The 19,375-nt window shown below is 54.1% G+C and overlaps 1 protein-coding gene across 5 annotated transcripts in view; it reads right to left on the bottom strand.

Moving 5' to 3' along the window:
- Positions 1-19,375, bottom strand: part of RPTOR (regulatory associated protein of MTOR complex 1) — a 403,326-nt gene that overhangs the window by 9,592 nt on the left and 374,359 nt on the right. For all 5 annotated transcript variants that reach the window (XM_058561824.1, XM_058561827.1, XM_058561828.1 and 2 more), the window contains 3 exons: positions 15,967-16,081; positions 15,160-15,284; positions 12,076-12,180 (listed from right to left, as the gene is read on the bottom strand). In XM_058561824.1, the coding sequence (XP_058417807.1) occupies positions 12,076-12,180; positions 15,160-15,284; positions 15,967-16,081 (345 nt within the window). The remainder of the gene's footprint in view (positions 1-12,075; positions 12,181-15,159; positions 15,285-15,966; positions 16,082-19,375) is intronic.

The raw sequence follows: 19,375 nt of genomic DNA, 5'->3' as shown, positions 1-19,375 counted from the left end.
GACGAGCCATGTCACGTCGCGCATTTTCACTCTCCCCGCACGGCCATACTGCTCCCCACGGTGGGGGCTGATCTGCTGTCTTAGCAGCGATGGACACAGGTGCCATGGCCCCAACTCTGAACGTGTGCTGTTGGCTGTCTCCCCACGTAACTAGCCTATGCACATTTTAATGTACATTCCAATACTAATCCCCTAGCTCATGTACATCACAAATATCCTCTTCTGTCCTGTCGCTTACCTTCTAACTGGTTTTCCTTCTGGCCACACAGACGTTTGAAGTCCAACTTCTCACCTGACTCTGCTTTTCATGGCGGCAGCTCCTGTGTTCACCTCTGTGGTCTCTTTCTTTTGCTGTCTCAGGGGCTCTGTTCTCCCAGCCTCTGGAGTTGGGCGACGTAACCTTCAATTGTTCTTTTTTCCTAACGTATCCTTTTAAAGCTATGGAGTTACCTCAAGTCCCGGATCTCTTTCGAACCCCGGGCTCTCATATGCACTTGCCACTTGAGGTCTTGACTCGGACGTCTGCCTGGCCACACCCCAAACCGATCCGGTCCCATTCCACCTGGATCCACTGATAGCCTCTCTGTTAGCAGCAACTCCCTCCTCTTGGTGGCTTGGGTGTGAACCTCAGAGCCATCGACCCCTTCTGATCCCTCATGCCCTACTCTAAAGTGTATCCAAGCGCCAGTAATGTCTCACCACCATGATCTCAGCCCATCGATGCTTACTCCCACGACCCTGACGGCCTCCTGAGGGTCTCCCTGCCCTGCCCTTGCCTCCGCAAGGCCTGGGCTCAACACATGACCAGGGCAGTCCCTCAGGACGCAGCCAGTTCACGTCGTTCCTTGTAACTGGCAGCAGGTCCCCATTGCACCCCAAGTCCTGACGGTGGCGGGCATGCTCAAACGAGGCCTTTACACCAGTTGTCCTGGATGTCTGCGTTCAGTCTCCTTCTCAACCATCGATGCTGCAGCCTCACCTACTCTGTCCTTTCTTTACTCCAGAACACCACCTTGTGCGTGCCCTGCGCTCACTGCTTTGTTTTGCTTACTGCTGCCATGTTCACCCTGCCAGGATGTAAACTCCACATGACAAACGGACTAGAGTCTTCACTTTACCTTTCAGGACACAGTCTCCCTACTGTGCTGCATCTAACCCCAGGCAGGAAGAAATGCCCCACGTGCCAGGAAGGCATTTGCTAAGGTGACAAGGCTGCAGGTAGGGCCCTTTCAGTCCTGCCCTCGGTGGGAGACAATGCTGCCATCATGATGAGGAATGGCACGTGCAATGCGGAGGGGTACGTACCTCCCCATTTCAGTCCAGAAGAGCCCACTCCCCCTGTGACCAGTCAGCCCATGAGGAGAGCCTAGAACTATGCAATCTGCTTTCTCTCCCTCTCGACGCACCTGGTGTGCCTTTATGGAAACGAATTACAGAGACGTGCTGCCCACTCGGGACCCTGGATGTGAGGATGGCAGCAGGTCACCAAGGAAGGCACCACCTGAGGTTCCTGGTGTATCTGTTTTAGCAGCTTGTTTCCACCAGCGCCGTCCTGCCTAGAGGCGCCCAGGGCTGCCCGTCAGTTATCCTCCTGAGCAGGGCAGGAGGCAAGGGTGGTGCCGAGATGTTGGACAGATTTATGAGCACGAACAGTTCGGCGTGGCTGTTGGTGCAGGAGAAATCTTCCAAGTTCCCTGCCGTTTTTAAAAGAATCTATGGGGAGAACCTTAATTAACGGGGACAGGGTTTCCTTCTGGGGTGATGAGAATGTTCTGGAACTAGATAGACGTGGCATTGTGAATGTACTAGACGCCACTGAATTGAACACTTTAAAATGGTTAATTTTATGTTATGTAAATTTTACCTCAATAACAACAACAACAAAAAAAGACAAAAGAGAAAAGAGAGAAGCAGCTCCCTGCTCCAGTTTTGTCTCCTTGACCGAATGGTCCCCTGCCTGGACCCCAGAAGCAAGGCCCTAGGGCCTGGATGGAGCTGGTTCCAGGACACATTCCTAGTGGCTACTCTGTGCTGGACATGAGGCTCCAAGTCAGGAAGGACTCAGAGATGGGCACTGGGACAGGCAAGACTGACCACAGGCACAAGGCCAACAGGGAGGGGAGAGGCGGCCCGAGGACGTGGGGAATATTCACGACAGAGAGACAGACGCTCTGCTGGGAATGGCCTGGACCCAGCCAGGTACGGCAGGGACTACTCAGGGAGACCTGGGCCTGCGCGTCCCGCTCGATGAAGTTCTTCCGACGGAGAACTGATTCAGGAGAAAAGCAAGCACCGTGGGGTGAGGCCAGTGAGGGCACGCTTTCTGACCGCTTCCAAAATAGGCCCATTTGCCGTGCTCCCCATTCCTAGGAGAAGGATGACATCTCTGAAGTTCCTGTTGTCAGATCCCCATTTTCACTAGATTTGATGTGTTTGGTAAAGATCTTGTTAAGCATGAGATAAAGTTAAAAATGGAGAGCACAATTTCTGTTTGGCCTGTTAACCATTAATTTAAGCAATCTTTTCCTCTGAATGTAACCTTTTGGAGTGAACCCCCCCCTCCACTGACATATTAACAGGTCGAACACCCAGCAGGTGCTTGTATCTCAGGGGCGGTCCCCACTCTTCTGTCAGCACTCACCACTTGTACTCACCTAGTGTTACCCCGAGTCAATTACAGTCAGTCATTTAGGAACCAGTTCAGAGACCCCCAAGTGACCCTGCTAGGACCCCCAGGGGCCCCCGGGATGGAGGCAGAAGCACTAACAAGGTGACTACTGAGATGATGTACCGAAGCCCGTATCCCAGGAACCACTGCCCCTACTGGCTGGGTTAGGGAGGGAAACAAACCCCTGCCCATCTGCGAGCCTTCTCTCTGGGGCTCCTTGCATAACGGGGGACGGACAACCTCGTACAGCAGAGAATCAACGATCTCATATAACGGGGAATGGACGACCTTGAATAACAGGGAACGATGACCTTATATAGTGGAGGATGGACAATCTTGTATAACGGGTAACAGACAGGGCTCAAACGGAACCTTGTTCAAGGCCCCTGAGCCCTCAGTCTAAATGCGGCTGGAAGGTCAGTGTGCAACGTGAAAGGAAGACTAAGTTGGACAGACGAATCCCGAATAGGTCATATGGCATGATATTTATGTCTGTCTATTTATGCAACAGAGAAAAACAGGCCTTGACAAAGCAACCCTCTCCAGATCCTCAGGGTAAACAAGTTGGCAGACACGGCAGAGCACATGATGTGGAAGCAGACTTTTGATGGGATAAATAGAGATGGAGTCAAGAGGGTGAAGCCTGGGAGTGTCCACGTGTGAACCTGAGAACACGTGAGGGGTTTCTGCAGCAGCAACTCTTGTGGTTGACCCAGTTCAGTCTGATGTCCGCTCCCTTTATGCAGTCGCTGAGCTTGCTGGGATAGGAGGCCCACGGCCAGAGGAGAAATGCTGCCACTGACTCCACAGAGGAGGGACACAGCCTCGCTGCTGAAAGACAGCCACCTCACACCTAAGTAACACGTCGTCTCAGAGCGTGAGTGACGGGGCAGCCTGGACGATTAATCCACATGACCATCTGCAGACGGAACCACTGGGCTCCAGGGCTGAGCTGACAGCTCGTGTGTTCACCTTGAGACACACGGATTGTCTGGGATTGCGATGCTGAGGCCACTCCAGGACTGGGACCTCTGAGTGCATCTGTCATCCCATTTGCGGGCTACTTGACAAGACTCCTTGGCAGGCCTAGGATGGATTCTGCCTTCACCCTACTCGTCAGGGGTGGGGAAGGCCCCAAGCCACAGTGTGAGAGCTCCCAGTTCTGCTTGTTCCAGGTCTTAGTGAGCTTGGGCTACCACAACAGAACACCACAGACTGGGCAGCTCAAACAACAGAAATTTATTTCTCACAGCTCTGGAGGCTGAAGTCTGAGATGACGGCACCAGCATGGTCGGATTCTGGTAAGGGCTCTCTTCCCAGCTTGCAGACAGCTGCCTTCTTGCTGTGTCCTCACATAGAGGGGAGAGAGCTCTGATATTTCTTCTTACGAGGGCACTAATCCCGTCACGGGGGCCCCACCCTCATGACTTCATCTCACCCTTATTACCTCCCAAAGGGCCCACCTCCTAATACCATCACAGTGGGGGTTAGGGCTTCAACATGAATTTTGGGGGGCCACAAATATTCAGTCCATAACATTCCTCTATTTGAGGACAATGATTTTCTCTGGTTTGATCAGCTAAAACAACTACACACATGTACATGTGTATGCACACACACACGTGCACACACACACCCCTAGGGCCTGCAGTGGTCCACAGACTCAGGGGTCTGCGAGCCTCCCTACTGAAAGGTTAAAAGAGGACTAAATTTCTGGGATACACTTCAGTTTTGGAGAGAGGCAAGGCCTGCACAGGTTGTGTGCCTAGGCAGGGTGGCGCTGTGTGACAGGGCCCCTCCCAGGGGAAAGCAGTCTGCAGAGGGCTGGGTTTGGGAGGCAGCTAGGATCTGGCCACGGGCAAACACTCTCTCAGAGCCCCTTGGTCAAGTGAAGTCCTAGGTTTTCTGCAATGGCTCCAACTTCGAGAAACATTCTTTGTGAAACTAAAAGCAATTTGCTTTGTATAGGCTCTATAAAAGTTTTCTAAAAATAAGCAGATTTACAAATCAGAAAGCATAATGGTCAGACCACATGCCCTGGACTCTGGTCTGTGTGCGGGAGATGGCTAGTAGGCCGTGGCCTTGGGGGGAGGAGCGCAGTGAAGTGCGACCTTGGTTGGTGCCTGGCTGCCTCTGCGCCCACCACAGAGCAGTACTCCAACCTTTCGTGGTGACAGAGCTCTGATAATCTGATGACTGAAAGTTTCTCTCCTGGAAGTGGACATGTGCATAGTCTCGCCCAGCTGCGGAGGCCCGCAGACCCCTGAGTCTGTGGACCACTGCTGGGTAGCCGCTGCAGCAGAGAGCGCACAGCCTGTATTTTCAGATGTCCTTCATAACCCACTTCACACTCCGTGTCAGCCCCACAGGGCATTCAGGAGCTGTGTCATTAACAAGCGAGCCGCTAATGAAAGAGCGTGGCCCAAGTTACATCCGGAACATGGCACTCACATCTAGGGGGCCACATTCTGGGGTCACGGGGACAAGCCAGAGAGAGTACGGGGGGGGGAGGCACAAGGACTTGAGGGGTCTCAGACTCACGTCTATGATGGTAGTGAGGGGAAAGCTGCAGCTGCTCCAAATGGGGTGAGAGGACAGACTTGTTTCATACTGTTCTAGAAGGCCAACTGGGGCCTCTGAGCAAGGGGCGGAGGGCAGCTTCCTTCTCGCTGCATTTTCTTCATGGTGGATTCAACAAAGTGTTCAGAGCTAGTGCGAGCCCACCCTGGATCAGGACCCACCTTAACGACCTCACTTTAACTTAATCACCTCTTCAAAGACCCTCTCTCAAATACAGCCACCTTTAGTGCTGGGGGTTAGGACTCCAAAACACAGGAATTTAGGGGGGACACAACTCAGCTAATTCACTGGGCCTCAGCGTCTCCACCTGACCAGCAGCTCTGGCAGGTGTGCCCACTTGGCCATCAAGAATTCTCACCCTGGAAGGGACATGGGTCACGTGAGCTCTAAGCCTTTTTTTTTTTTTTTTATTGTGAGGAAGATTAGCCCTGAGCTAACATATGTTGCCAATCCTCCTCTTTTTCTGCTGAGGAAGATTGGCCCAGGGCTAACATCCTGCCCATCTTCCTCTACTTTATATGGGACACCGCCACAGCATGGCTTGACAAATAGTGCATCAGTGCGTGCCCGGGATCTGAACCTGTGAACCCCGGGCCACCGAAGTGGAACATGCGCACTTAACTGCTGTGCCACCGGGCTGGCCCCTCTAAGTCTTTTTTAAACTCTTAAATTAGATTCTCTGATGCTGATCAAATCATGGTTTAGACTGAAGCTTAGTTCTGAAGTGCTCGGAGAGCCAGTGTGACCAGACAGGTGAGTGCGTGCCTCAGCTGTCTGGGTTCTCCTGAGTCCTGTGTACCCCGCAGGCACTGAGGTGGAACACACAAGTGCCCTGCTGGCTTGCCTTCCTATGATGAGGGCCCCAGCCCACGCTGTAATGACTTTCAGGACCCACAGTCTCAGGTCTGGTGAGACCCCCGACAGATGGTGAGGGCCACATTCTCTGACCCTGTGACCGCGGGAAGCACAGCACAGAGGGACGGCTCTGGACACGGAGCTCCCATCGCCAAGAAAGCCACTTCCCCTCCTCAACGCCAGTGTTCCAACCCGAAAAACAAGCACTGGCCTCTTGTCTTGGAGAGACTGTGTGAGGGCCAGAGCCCTGCAAACCCAAGGTCAAGAACTGTATTTGCTACCTGGAGTTGCCAGGCTCCATCTCCGCACAATCTACCTAACTCATGAGAGTACAGGGAACAAGTACTCATTTGAGCATTACGTATTTGACGTCTGCTGACCGTTTCACAGTTGTAGCTCTGAGGGCAGCTGTGTGTGGGTGTTTTGGTAACAGTCAAATTTATATATGGATTTTTCAGATGGAAACAGATGCTGCAAGAGACTTTGCATTAAATTCTGAAAAAAAGATTCTTTTTGAAAGTTTAAGTGGGAAAACAAATCTCTATCTGGAGCGACTTCCCTGTTCTACTGAAACTGAAATGCCCTTCCTGGTGAGTCTCGCCTGCAGAGCTGGGCTGTCCTATTGGCATGGGAATCTGTGAGGAGGTGACAGCGATATCCTCATTCCAACAGATTTAACTTTGGATTATTTTCCATCCTAGGCTAAGGGAAGGTGGCTTGGAGACAGAAGAGGACATTGGAATCTTCTTGAATGCAGTAAGAGCCCAGTGTGGGGTAATGCAGAAGAGAAGGAGGGACAGGACTTGGAGCGGCCAGGCTCAAGTCCCCACCTTCAGAACTGGGAGGCCCAGGAGGTGTGACCACGGGGCCTTGGATCTGAGGGAGCTTCCTTTCTACGGCTTTCTTAGGATCTCTTCCCAGAACCTCACACAGCTACCCAATTCGTCCAATAAAATCTGAGTGCTTGCTGGCTCATGTTCTTTCGTATCAAGGGGACTGCATGGATGGAACAAGTTAGCAAAACCAGAGCCCCAGCCCCTGCCAGCCCAAAGAGCACACAGGCGAGAACAAGAGCCACCGAGCAGGGGAGAGGGGCCGGTGTCAGTCACCCAGCCTGGGTGGTCATAGAGAAGAGAGAAGGCACTCACCTCCCTGCTTACTGTGGTCAAGATAGATCGAGACCTTTCGGGCCAGACCTGTGAGGAAACGGGGATTATGGGTCTGATGCAAGGGTAAGCCGGCCAGCCAGAGCAAAATTAACTCAATCAAACAAACCAAAAAGGGTTAGAAGAGCATCCAAGGAGAAACGGGAGAGAGGGAGACAGACAGGAGCAGCCCAGACTGCAGCACACTTCAGTCAGAGAAAGGCCGACCTCGCCAGGTGGCCTACTGACCTTGGCAAGATTCACCTGACAAATGTGGAAACTTCATAATCAGGGTTTCTTGGCCAGAAAAAGTCTTTCTAGATGGGAAATTGGAAAGCACTGTGGTTCACTGTGAAACATGACCTAACACGGGATCGGAACTTCCAAGCACCTGAGAACTCGCAAACACTGATGTGAAGACCACCGTGGCCGGGCCAGGGAGGCCTCCAAGGGGGGAGAAGGCGCAGCAGCTCGGGGAGGTTAGTGGCCAGAAATGCACACGGTTAGTGCGGCCAAACTTGCAGGAGTGGTGCTGGCGGCGATGCAGGAGAAGAGCAGAGGGGCGGCGGGGAGCACAGAGGGAGATGGCGCCTGCATCAAGGTGCTCAGAAATAAGGCTCAGCTCTTTACCCACAAGCGGCCCCAGAGGTTAGTGAGGAGGCTCTGAAGGGGCACCTGAGTCCAGGCATCTCTGCCCATGCCTGTGGCTGGAGGACGGGTGGTTCCATCACTGATTCTATTTCAGAACATGAGGTACTCAGCTCTAGAGGGCGGTCTGGGGGCCTGCGAGGGGAGGGTGTCCCCAGGTAACTGTGCACGTGTGTGCATGTGTATGAGCGCGCACGCGTACGTGTGCATGTGCGTGTGTGCATGTAGGCCAGAGGTACTTTAAGATGACGACACAGAGACCCTGCACATATTTCACAAGACTTCCAAAGAGCAGGGGTGGGGCTCCTGCAAAAAAACAGTGTCTTCTCTTTGGTCACAAACCACAGAATCAACTCTTTTCAAACAAGCTGCCCAGACTTGGTACTTGGTGAGCAGATTCTGAGCTGAGAGAGCTCAGAACAAAAGACTTCACAGGAGCAGCTTTCTAGCTGCTTAGGTAATGGCTCCCCTCCATCGCCCGGTTCATGCCAAGTCCGCTGGGTCTACTGACAAATCACCTTCTCTCCTGCCCACCCTGCATGCTGGCATTCACAGAAGATGAGCCTTCCCCACGCACTTGTAGCTGAAGGGCATGGTGGGCCAAGCTTCACAGGGTGCACGGCTGTGCAGGATCCCTCCAGTCACAGATTCTTGGAGGAGCTGATGACAGCCAGGGCCCCTCCCCAGAAAAGTGTGCCTCTTCCCACACTCAGACAGCTTGCAGCTGCCTGGGGTACTCGTGAGCCAGGTGGAGAACCACGTGCACGGAGCAAAGAGAGCTTCAAGTGCCCGGGAGGTAATCTGGAGCAGGGAGTGGAGGCTACTGCCTATGTCTGAGAAGGTCCCCAGAGACCGCAGCCGGAACTCTGAAGGGCACGGCCTTGTACTGTGGGGGGTGCCCCGAGATGCCGAAAAGCAACGAGTATGGAAGGTGCTCTTGGTGTTTTCCACTCCTTCTCTCCCAGGGTGACAGCCCAGAGCTCTATGATTGTCATGTCAGAGGTCAGAAATATTCCCAGGATGGGCGAAGAGAGAGAAATTGGCTGCTGAGAGGCAGAAGGCAGCTAGAAGTTGGCACAGGGGCTGAGATTCCACCAGACCTGCTCCTTGCTACTGAGCTTAAGATCCTGAAATGTAAGTTACAATCAGGGGGTTGTCTCTGGCCCTACTGGGGCCTGTGGTCCCCTCGCTGCAGAGGGTAGCTGTGGCGGCTGGAGGGTGCGGGCTGGTGAGGCAGCCAGAGTGCAGGGCTCTTTCTGGGGCATCTCCCGTACTTGGAGCTGCCCCTCCCGGACCCTGAGGGTGGGCTCAAGCCCACGCTGTCCTGAGCCTTTAGAGCAGCTGGTCTCCCAGGTTCCCTGTCCCTTCTATCCTTCCATCCTCCCAGAGAGAACAAGGAAATAACATCTTCCTTTTTGCTAAGCCCACTGTGGCCTGGCTGAATGGCACAGGCCATGACCACACAAACTCTGGCTGAGCAGCTGGGAGAGTGCAGAATGCCAGCCCAAAGCCCCTCCCCCGACTTGCTGATCAAGACCCAGAGAGGAGACCTCCCTGACTGTCCCTGGCCCCCACCAACAACGCCTCTCCTGGGAGAGTTCTGAAAACCCAGGTCCAGCAGGGAGGGGTTGGTAGGAAACGTATGTCTACACTGATGGAACCTGCTTTCAAGTCAGGGTTACAGCGGACGCCTGGGGCCAGGAGTAGCTCTCCACATACCAGGTGATGTCCGGGGCCCTCTAAGGGTTGGAGACAAGGACAGGGTGGCCCGAGACCCAAAGTGTGGTTCTGCTGTGCTGTCAATCTGCTCGCCCGGCTTCCTTTCTCCCAGCGAGATCCCCCACACCCATCACACCCACATGCTGTGCTCCCTGACAGCCTCTTTCACTTTAACTAAAGCAAAGGGAGATGGCATTATGGGTAAGACACACATTATGGGTAAGGCACATCATTTGGGGGCGGACAGTGAGGTATTCATTGCAAGATGAATAAACTAAACAACCAGCACATATCCTGAGCCGTCGGGGGGCTCCTGACTCTCCCACTCTCAGGCCTCGCCATGGGCCTCCTGACTCTGCTCTCCACCAGGCCCTGCCTTCCGTGCACAGGGGTCTTTGCGGGCCACCTTGTGTGCAGGGGCTGGAGGAATGGCTGGGGCCTGGGGTGTGTTGCCTGCTGAGACGGCAGCAGGAAGCAGAAGATTGAAAACCCTGTGGTCTGTGTCCTGAGGAGATGATTCAGGTCACGCAGCATGTGTCCTGCAGTGAAACCTGAGAGTGTGGGCCCGAGAATGCCAAGGGGAGGTGATCACGGCTGCCTGCTCCCAACACAGAGCAGGGCCCCCAGCAGAGCCGCCAGCAAGGGGCTGAGGGCATGGAGGGTTGAGGGTGTGTGTGAGCTGAGGGTGTGTGGGATGAGGGCGTGTGTGAGCTGAGGGTGTGTGGGATGAGGGTGTGTGTGGGCTGAGGGTGTGTGGGCCTGAGGGTGTGTGTGGCCTGAGGGTGTGTGTGGGTGTGTGGGGCTGAGGGTGTGTGTGCTGAGGGTGTGGAGGCCTGAGGGCGCAGGGGGCCGAGGGTGTGTGGGCTGAGGGTATGGGGGCCTGAGGGTATGTGGGCTGAGGGTGTGTAGGCTGAGGGTGTGTGGGCCCGAGGGTGTGTGGGCTGAGACCCAAAGGGTGGTTCTGCTGTGTTGTCAATCTGCTCACCCAGCTTCCTTTCTCCCAGAGAGAACCCCAACACCCATCACACCCACATGCTGTGCTCCTCGATAGCTGAGAGTGTGTGGGGCTGAGGATGTGTGGGCTGAGAGAGTATGGGCTGAGCACATTGGGGATCTGAGCAGGTGGGGACTGAGGGGGTAGGGGCTGAAGGGGTGGAGGCTGAGGAGGTGGGGGGCCAAGGGGGTGGGAGCATCAGGGGGTGTCTGTGGGGCAGAGAACAGGCTTTTGCTCTAATGTGGGAAAAGGAAGGACATTGCGATTGCAGCCACGTCACCCACGTCAGCACACGACCCGGCCCGGAGGGGCCTGGGCAACCTGAAAGTGGCCGTGTTGGGGGGGTTGGGGTGGGGTGGATATAGATGACTATTTTGTTCCTGAAAAAAATTTTAAAACATGGCTACATTTTTTAAAACAATATACAAGGAGATGTCCGCCCCGGAGCAGTCCACCTCAGCAGCTGGGTAGTGCCTCCCTCATGAAGTCACCTGAGAATCTGAGTCTCCCCAGGACAGGCGCTCAGATAGAAGGAGACAGAAGGAGCCACAGAGACAACCGGTCGTGAAGAGTATGGCTATGCAATGACAGGACACAGATGAGGCCGCGCGGGAAGTGACAGGACACAGATGAGGCCAAGTGGGAAGTGGACAAAGATGTAGAAATCCCAGGCTGGCAAAGGAGGAGCAGAGAGGGGAAGCTGCTTTTGTTTGCTGTCTATTTAGTAGCATCAGTGGCTTTGGGATCACGCTGAAGGGAGATAAGGACTCCAGCTGCAGGCGGCTCTGGAAATCTAGATACCGTGGCCTGTGGTAAATGCTGCTGGGATGCCCGTCAGCTGAGAGTGTGGAGACCCTTCCACTCCCACCCTGGTCCCTGGAAGGATCGGCAGGCGGTGCTGGAGTTTCTCTTCCAGCTGTGGAGCGGCAGCCATGCCCACAGCCATGCCCGCCCGATAGGCAGCATGCAGAGCTGTGCCCAGCCGGAGCTGCAGCCACACCAACTCAGCCCGAGAGCACCTTCCAGCAGCCCAGGGCAGGCCAGGCAAGCGCACACAGCCTCCACCGCCCAGATGCAAAGACACAACCGAACGCCCCCGTGCACTCATCACCGAAAGGGAGTTAATTTGGGCACAAAGAGCACGGAACGTAGGTCCTCCAGGCCCTCCCGGAGGCGATGCTCCTCCAAACTACACACGTTTCAAGCCCAGGATGAGGGCTGGGGCAGGTGCACCCACGGTGACGATAGCCAGGAAGGTCGGCGCTCAGTTAGACTGCCACCCGGTAGAGTCATGTATCCCAAGGTGGAAGCACTTCTGTGGCAACTGGGGGAAGCCAGCTGGTTTATAATTTGGGGAATCTAAAGCGAACAGAATGGCCTGACAGGAGCCATTGCCTAGGGGGACATGGAACTGCGGGGCCCCCCAGCAGCTCTGGGACCTCCTTTTGTCTCTGGGGAGGACCCACCTCGGGTTGTTGGCAGCATGTCTGAAAGCCCCTGCCAAGCAGTCACCATTTCTGGATTCTTCTCCAAATCAGCGAAGTTCTTCCAGACCCTGATGGCGCCATCATCTTAGGGAGAGAAGAAAAGGAGGTTAAAACTGGGCCTTGGATGGGCCGGCTCCGTGGCTTAGCGGTTAAGTGCGCGCGCTCTGATGCTGGCGGCCCGGGTTCGGATCCCAGGCACGCCCCAAGGCACCACTTCTCCGTCCAACCCGAGGCCGAGTCCCACGTACAGCAACTAGAAGGATGTGAACCTATGACATACAACTATCTACTGGGGCTTTGGGGGGAAAAAAATGAATAAATAAAATCTTTAAAAAAAAAAAAAAGAAAAAAAAAACTGGGCCCTGGCTGTTCTGGGTGTGCAGTAGGAAGCACCTCTTGGTGAAGGTGCAGCGAAGACGACACTGCTCCCCCCCATGCTTAGCGGCCCAATGCAGCGAAGATGACACTGCCCCCCCCCCATGCTTAGCGGCCCAACTCATGAAGGATGGGGTTCTCTGGATGCCCGTTTCCTCCACCGTGCCCTCAGAGTCACATCTGGGCAATCAGGGAAAGCCACCAGCAAAGGCACAGTTAGAGGACCTGTTCTTTCTCTGCCCTCGGGCCTCAGGACCCTCCTTCACCTCCATTTCCCCCATTCTTCCCCCAGTGAATCATCTCGCGCCGAGAAGAAAAATCAGTCTCACAAGGGGACAAAGTCCTTGGGGCCTTCCACACTCTCTTCCACCTCCTGCCTGTGCTCTGCTCCATACACAGAGGAGGCCGCGGTCTCCAGACCAGGGAACAGCGGGCCATTCCTCCTTGACTATGGAGGCTCAGCACGGGGCAGGTGGGCAGCGAGGTGAGCCTGAGTGGTGCCCACTGCATGTCTCTCCTTCCCCCTGGCGTGGTGCGCCCTGGGTCCCTGCTTTCAGGATTCACTAGCCCCTCACACGTGGCCCTCAAGGTGACCTCAAGCCGTTAGCTGCTTCCAGTCCTACTGCCGCCCGTCCTCTTGGATGACCGCCTTGCCTTGTGCTGCCAAAGGAGGAGCAGGTCATTTGGGGAACACGGCTAGACACGCTCGCTGAGCCGAGTCCCCAACCTCCACCCCGTCTGTTTATCCCGCCCCTGACCTCCATGACTCTCTTTGCTCTGGAATTTGAGTCCTTGTGCTGCTTCTCCACCAGGACGCCACTTGTGAAGGACCTTTGGTCCCTTCTCCTGTGCCATCGTGCCCGGGGGTCACCCTCTGCTCCTCCTCTTTGGTGCTCAGAGATGCACAGCGTGACCTATCCTCAAACCTCCGCTGAGCCTTACTGGTCTCCTGCACCACCTCTCTGGCTATCTGTCCTCTCCTTTATCTGCTGTCTACATCGGAGGAGGACTGCTTTGACAGTGGCTTGACTTTATTTTATTTGGTCCTGAGGTGGCACTGCTTGGGGGACCTTTCTCCATGGACATGCCCTTCACAGGGGGCCCAGGAACACTTTGAAACAAGAGAAAGGTCTGGTTGTCAATGCAATCAGTTCAACTACCTCAATGACTCAGAAGCCCAGGACAGACCAAAACAGGATAGGACAGGACAGGACATGACAGGACCAGGACAGGACACAACAGAACCAGGACAGGAGAGACCAAGACAGGACAGGACAGAAGCAGGTCAGGACAGGACAGGACAGGACCAGGACCAGGACAGGACACGACAGAACCAGGACAGGAGAGACCAGGACAGGACAGAAGCAGGTCAGGACAGGACAGGACAGGACAGGACCAGGACAGGACAGGACAGGACCAGGACAGGACCAGGACAGGACAGGACAGGACCAGGACAGGACAGGACAGGACCAGGACCAGGACAGGACAAGGACAGGACAGGACAGGACCAGGACCAGGACAGGACAAGGACAGGACAGGACAGGAAAGGACCAGGACAGGACCAAGACAGGACCAGGACAGGACATGACATGACAGGACCAGGACAGGACACGACAGAACCAGGACAGGAGAGACCAAGACAGGAGAGGACAAGACAGGACAGGACACAACAGGACAGGACCAGGACAGGACAGGACCCGGATAGGACAGGACCGAACCAGGACAGGACCAGGACAGGACAGGACCAGGACAGGACCAGACCAGGACAGGACAGGACCAGGACAGGACAGGACCGGACCAGGACAGGACAGGACCAGGACAGGACAGGACAGGACCAGGACAGGACAGGACAGGACCAGGACCAGGACAGGACCAGGACCGGACAGGACAGGAGAGGACCAGGACAGGACAGGAGAGGACCAGGTCAGGACAGGACAGGACCGGACAGGACAGGACCAGGACAGGATAGGACAGACCAGGGCAGGACAGGATAGAACTGGGGTAACATGGGAAGTGAGGCCAGACATCTTCTCTCCCTCTCACCTGGTGCTCCCCTGCTCCCTGCCCACCTCCTTCACCACGTCTGTCATCTCTGAAGGAAGCACAGTTAGATGGACAGTGACTTCTCATCACCAAGAAACTGTGGAATCATATTTTTAAACGCTAAAGGAAAATTACTATTACGCGAGGGTGGCTTACTTGGAAAGCTATTGTTCAAGAGCGAGGGTGAAATGATGACATTTCAGACCAAAAAACGAAGCATGAGCTCCACCACTCCCAAGCCATTGCTAAAGGATCTAAGGCCGTCCTCCAGGAAGAGGGAGCCCGACCTGGAGAGGAAGGGGCACAGCCACCAGTGATGGGCTGGAACCCCCGCGCACGTCATGGTGGGGCCTGCCTCCCTCATTCTCTGGTGTCCCCTGAGACAGAGAAGGAGACACAGCCCCCAGGACACTGACTGATGCTGGTCCCTCTGCCCTCCGCCGTCATTTGTGGGTGAAGCCCTTTCCCTCAGAAACCTCGTCATGCCTTAACGCCAGTGGCCTTCACTTACGAGCAGTCCCCTGTGCAAGAAGAAATGGTCAGAGTCAAAGGAAACTTTGTACAAACACGTGCTGGGGTCTCGCATCTGTCCCCTGACATCTCTGCATCTGGGTTTAGGGCCCTGGCCACGCCAATCCCACTCACCTGTGGCCGTGAGCAGGAGTGAGCAGTCCTGGCCGTTCAGATACTCCATGGCGGTGACCCTTGTGTACCGAGGGTTTCCGTTGTGGAAATAATCCAGCTTCTCCCCTTTCTCCCAGTCCCAAAAACTTAAGGGGATAAGAGAGGAATAAAGCTCACACCATGTGAATGTACCTAATGTCACTGAACTGTACACTTAAAAACGGTTAAGATGATAAATTTTCTGTGTTCTGTAAATTTTAGCACAATAAAAAAGAGAGAAATAAGAAATAGAGGTAAGAACTACATTCATTTTATAAGCTATACAAAGATTTACCCTTCTGCCCTCCTCCGTTGAGTGAGTACTCTCTCCATGGCGTACGGGCAATGCTTGCTATAAATTAAACCCGTCTAGTTAGCGCTTTCCCATCACACCTGCTTCTGCAGAGGCGGCAACAAGAGAAAGCCCGTTGTCCGCGTCTCTGTCACAATGTGGTCCTGACGAGCCCACAGGTGCTCTGTCAGTACACGTGACTCGGGAACAGCCTCCTCTTAATCCCAGAAGCTCCCGTCACCGCCCCGCACATGGACCGTGGCCAGGGCTCTGGACCACCTTCAGTAATGGCAAGAGTGCAGCACTGGGGGAGGAGTGCAGCCACATTAGGCCAGGAGAAAAGGGCCATTTCTTGAGCCCTTTCCACCTGCAGCAGCCCAAAGGGCTTCAAGGGCGAGTACCGTGTGGGAGGTGAAGGAGGCATGCTGTCTACGCTGCGTGGAGGAAGGCTAACTGTAAACCAGCTGAAATGCAAGTCCTGACCAGTGCGTGCCTACCAGATGCTGTCTTTGTCAGCTACAGCCACACATGGTGTAAAGGGGTGAAACTTGACCACGGAGGGGACGCCAGGATTCCTGTTCAGAAATATCTGGTCATCCAGTCTCGTGATACCTGCCAAAGGGACACACAACAATGGGGCTTAATTTACAATAAATATCGATGACTTTTTTTTTTTTTTTGGTGAGGAAGATCAGCCCTGAGCTAACATCCGATGCCAATCCTCCTCTTTTTGCTGAGGAAGACTGGCCCTGGGCTAACATCCCTTCCCATCTTCCTCTACTTTATATGGGACGCCGCCACAGCATGGCTTAACAAGCAGTGCGTTGGTGCACGCCCGGGGTTTGAACCGGCGACCAGCGAACCCCAGGCGGCCTCAGTGGAGCACGTGCACTTAACCGCTGCACCACTGGGCCGGCCCTGATGACATATTTTTACCAAGGCCGACGCCAATACCGCATGTTTGGGGACCTGGAGAGGAAACAGAAGGAAAGCAGGGGTCAGAGGAGGGGCCCTGGCTCCCTGGCCACAGGGTCCCTGCCTTTGCTTGGACGCCCCCCAGTTCCCAGCACTACCTGGACGCGCTACAAGTTTTTAATCAGCGCATGTGAACTCGTACATTGAGACAGCACATCAGCACTCTTCAGATGAGTGCAATCTGGTTATGATTTTATGAAGAAAGTGCTGAAGATTTCAGAATAAAGCTCAGTAAGGCTGTGACTTGTAACCCAGATCCAGGTTGAAACATCAGTACAGCCATCATTGTCCACCATCCAGCCGCAGTCCACAACGCAGTTACATGACTGAGGGCAGATACCACAGACTGCACAGAGGAGGTGAGTGCGGGCTTATTCACCAGGTCCCCAAATACCAGCACCAGGAAATAAATCCCTCCTGGCTCTGCAAGAGTTTGTTCTAGAAGAAAGGAGGCTAAGAATGCAAACAGCATCAAGATGGGTTTAGACACACTTCTGGTGAATGACATTCGGCTGATTCAGAGCAGCCAGTGCAGGAGTCCCCCCTTCCCTGCAAGGTCACGGAGGGCGAAGGTAAGCAGCGTCCCCAATGCTCTTGGCCTCAGCGGCTGGACGGGTCCCCAAGTAACCCAGGAGGGTCTTCAGAGATTGCAAACTTCTCATTGGCCACGAATGCAGGTCTTGAAAGAGGCAAAGAAAAGCCTCGTGCTGGGGGCCAAGAGGGATGAGGTGCTCGTCACCAGTAATTCCAGTCCTCCAGCTCCTCCCTTTGTTAAAACAGCAAACCCTGAAAACCACTTGATGATAAGGACAGGGTTAAACCAACAGGCCAACAGGCCCCAGAGGTTTTTTTTTTTTTTTTTGGTGAGGAAAATTAGCCCTGAGCTAACATCCAATGCCAATCCTTCTCTTTTTGCTGAGGAAGACTGGTCCTGGGCTAACATCAACGTCCATCTTCCTCTACTTTATATGGGATGCCGCCACAGCATGGCTTCACAAACGGTGCGTCGGTCTGCGCCCAGGATCCGAACCTGCGAAACCCAGGCCGCTGAAGTGTGTACGCATGTAACCACTATGCATGCTGCTGAGGCCCCAGAGGTTTTAACAGTGGCAGCAGCACTGTGTTCCCTTAGAGGCCTTCACCCTTAGTTACAGGTTTCTTTGGAGAGAGCCAAGATAGCAGGCATCATTTCCACCATTAAGATAAAGGGAATGCCCAGATTCTTAAGTCATCGAATGCATTTTGCATATATGCAGATGTGGGTGCATGCCACTGGCCGAGGTCCTGACTGTCATGGGGTGGGTGGCTGCAGCAGGGCAGGGACTAAGAAAAACTGACACTTACTTTGCCAGGTCTTGTCTCCTGGCCCACGCTTACTTGTCCGGTAACTGCCCAACCTACAGGCATGATTTCCCCTCCTTCTCATCATTACATCTTTCCCAGTAGTCAGCTGCCTCTCAAATAAAAACAAAACTTCACGCTGAATCCAGATTCTGAGCGTGGCAGTTACTCGAAGAGGGTGTGGGTCATTAATGTTCCGATCCTCTCATTGCTAAATCCGTTTACATTGATTTTTCGATTTTGCAATCTCATTGGCTAATGTCTCCAGCAGTTCAGTAGTTCTTCTTAGGGTGTTTTTGACAAGCAGATCTTGCTCTTTTTTTCCACAAAGACTGGAAAAGAGAACCCCTGACTCTGGTTTACAAAGATATTTTTTTTTGTTTTTGTCTAGAAAACGCAGTTGTTTCTCAAATGCCTGGCTCTAATTTCACTCCCTGCTCAATGCCGACCAAAAACGCCAGCCCAGAGTGTGGCCTTCACTGTCCCGTTCAGTTTGCCTTCAGATTTCTAACCGTGGTTGGCAAACTCAGCTGCCAGGCCTCTCACTGGTACAGGGAAACCAATCTCTCCTGCTGTCCCAGCAAGTGGGCCTGGGGTCCTGAAGAACTACAAACCTCCCAAAAAACAGCCTCCTGATGCTGAAATTCTGAGAGCTCCTGTCAAGCTGGGCAGCTGTTCTCTCCTCCTGAAGAAAGCTTTGGAGGCGCCGGCCACCCTGGCTGCCCATGTTTGAGTGGGGATGGCTGGGGCAGCAGACGCTGAATTCCAAAACACCGGAGTGCTTTAACTCTAGCTCCCGACAGCTCCTTCACGGAGGCACAAAGAGTTATAAACAACCAAGATTAGTTTTCAGCAGAAGTGACTATGCGCATTAATGAAACATGACCCCAAGGCACTTTACAGGGAGAGCTCGGAACGCAGATGGAAGTACACAGAAGTGCTTCAGACATATCACTGGCTTCTGGAAGGAAACAGTCATTTGTGGCGCTCAGTGGGGCAAAGGAGTGTGCCAGGCCTTGGCAGGCTTGCTAACGAGGAGACCCTGATGCCCCCGCTGTCTACAGGTGGGCCCTTCTGCTTCAGTGGGAGGGACAGTCTCATGGGTCCTCACCCCCAGCTTTAAAAAGTAACCTGTAATAGGGCCGGCTTAGCAGTTAAGTGCGCGCGCTCCGCTACTGGTAGCCCGGGTTCGGATCCCGGGCGCCCACTGACGCACCGCTTCTCTGGCCATGCTGAGGCCACATTCCACATACAGTAACTAGAAGGATGTGCAGCTATGACATACAACTATCTACTGGGGCTTTGGGGGAAAAGAAAAAAAAAAAAAAGTAACCTGTAATAACCTTCAGAATTTTACAGGACAGGGATGTACAGTCAAAACAGCAAATCAACAGATTAGTTAAGAGCCTGATCATCCACTCTGTGCAGGAACGTGGGCAGTGTTAGGTCCATCGCCCAAAGCTGGCTCCGTGATTAAGGCCTCGTAGGCCACTCAGTCAGAGGTGTGAGACCGTCCCACTTCTCTGTACACTCAAGGGACTGGGTCAGCTCCCTGGGGTGGGAGCCGGGTCTTTATAGCTGACCCACGCT

The sequence above is a fragment of the Diceros bicornis genome, chromosome 18 (genome assembly GCF_020826845.1).
Source record: "Diceros bicornis minor isolate mBicDic1 chromosome 18, mDicBic1.mat.cur, whole genome shotgun sequence".
Taxonomy (NCBI): domain Eukaryota; kingdom Metazoa; phylum Chordata; class Mammalia; order Perissodactyla; family Rhinocerotidae; genus Diceros; species Diceros bicornis.
The sequence above is the reverse complement of the archived record's forward strand: the minus strand, read 5'-3'. Positions and strand labels throughout refer to the sequence as shown.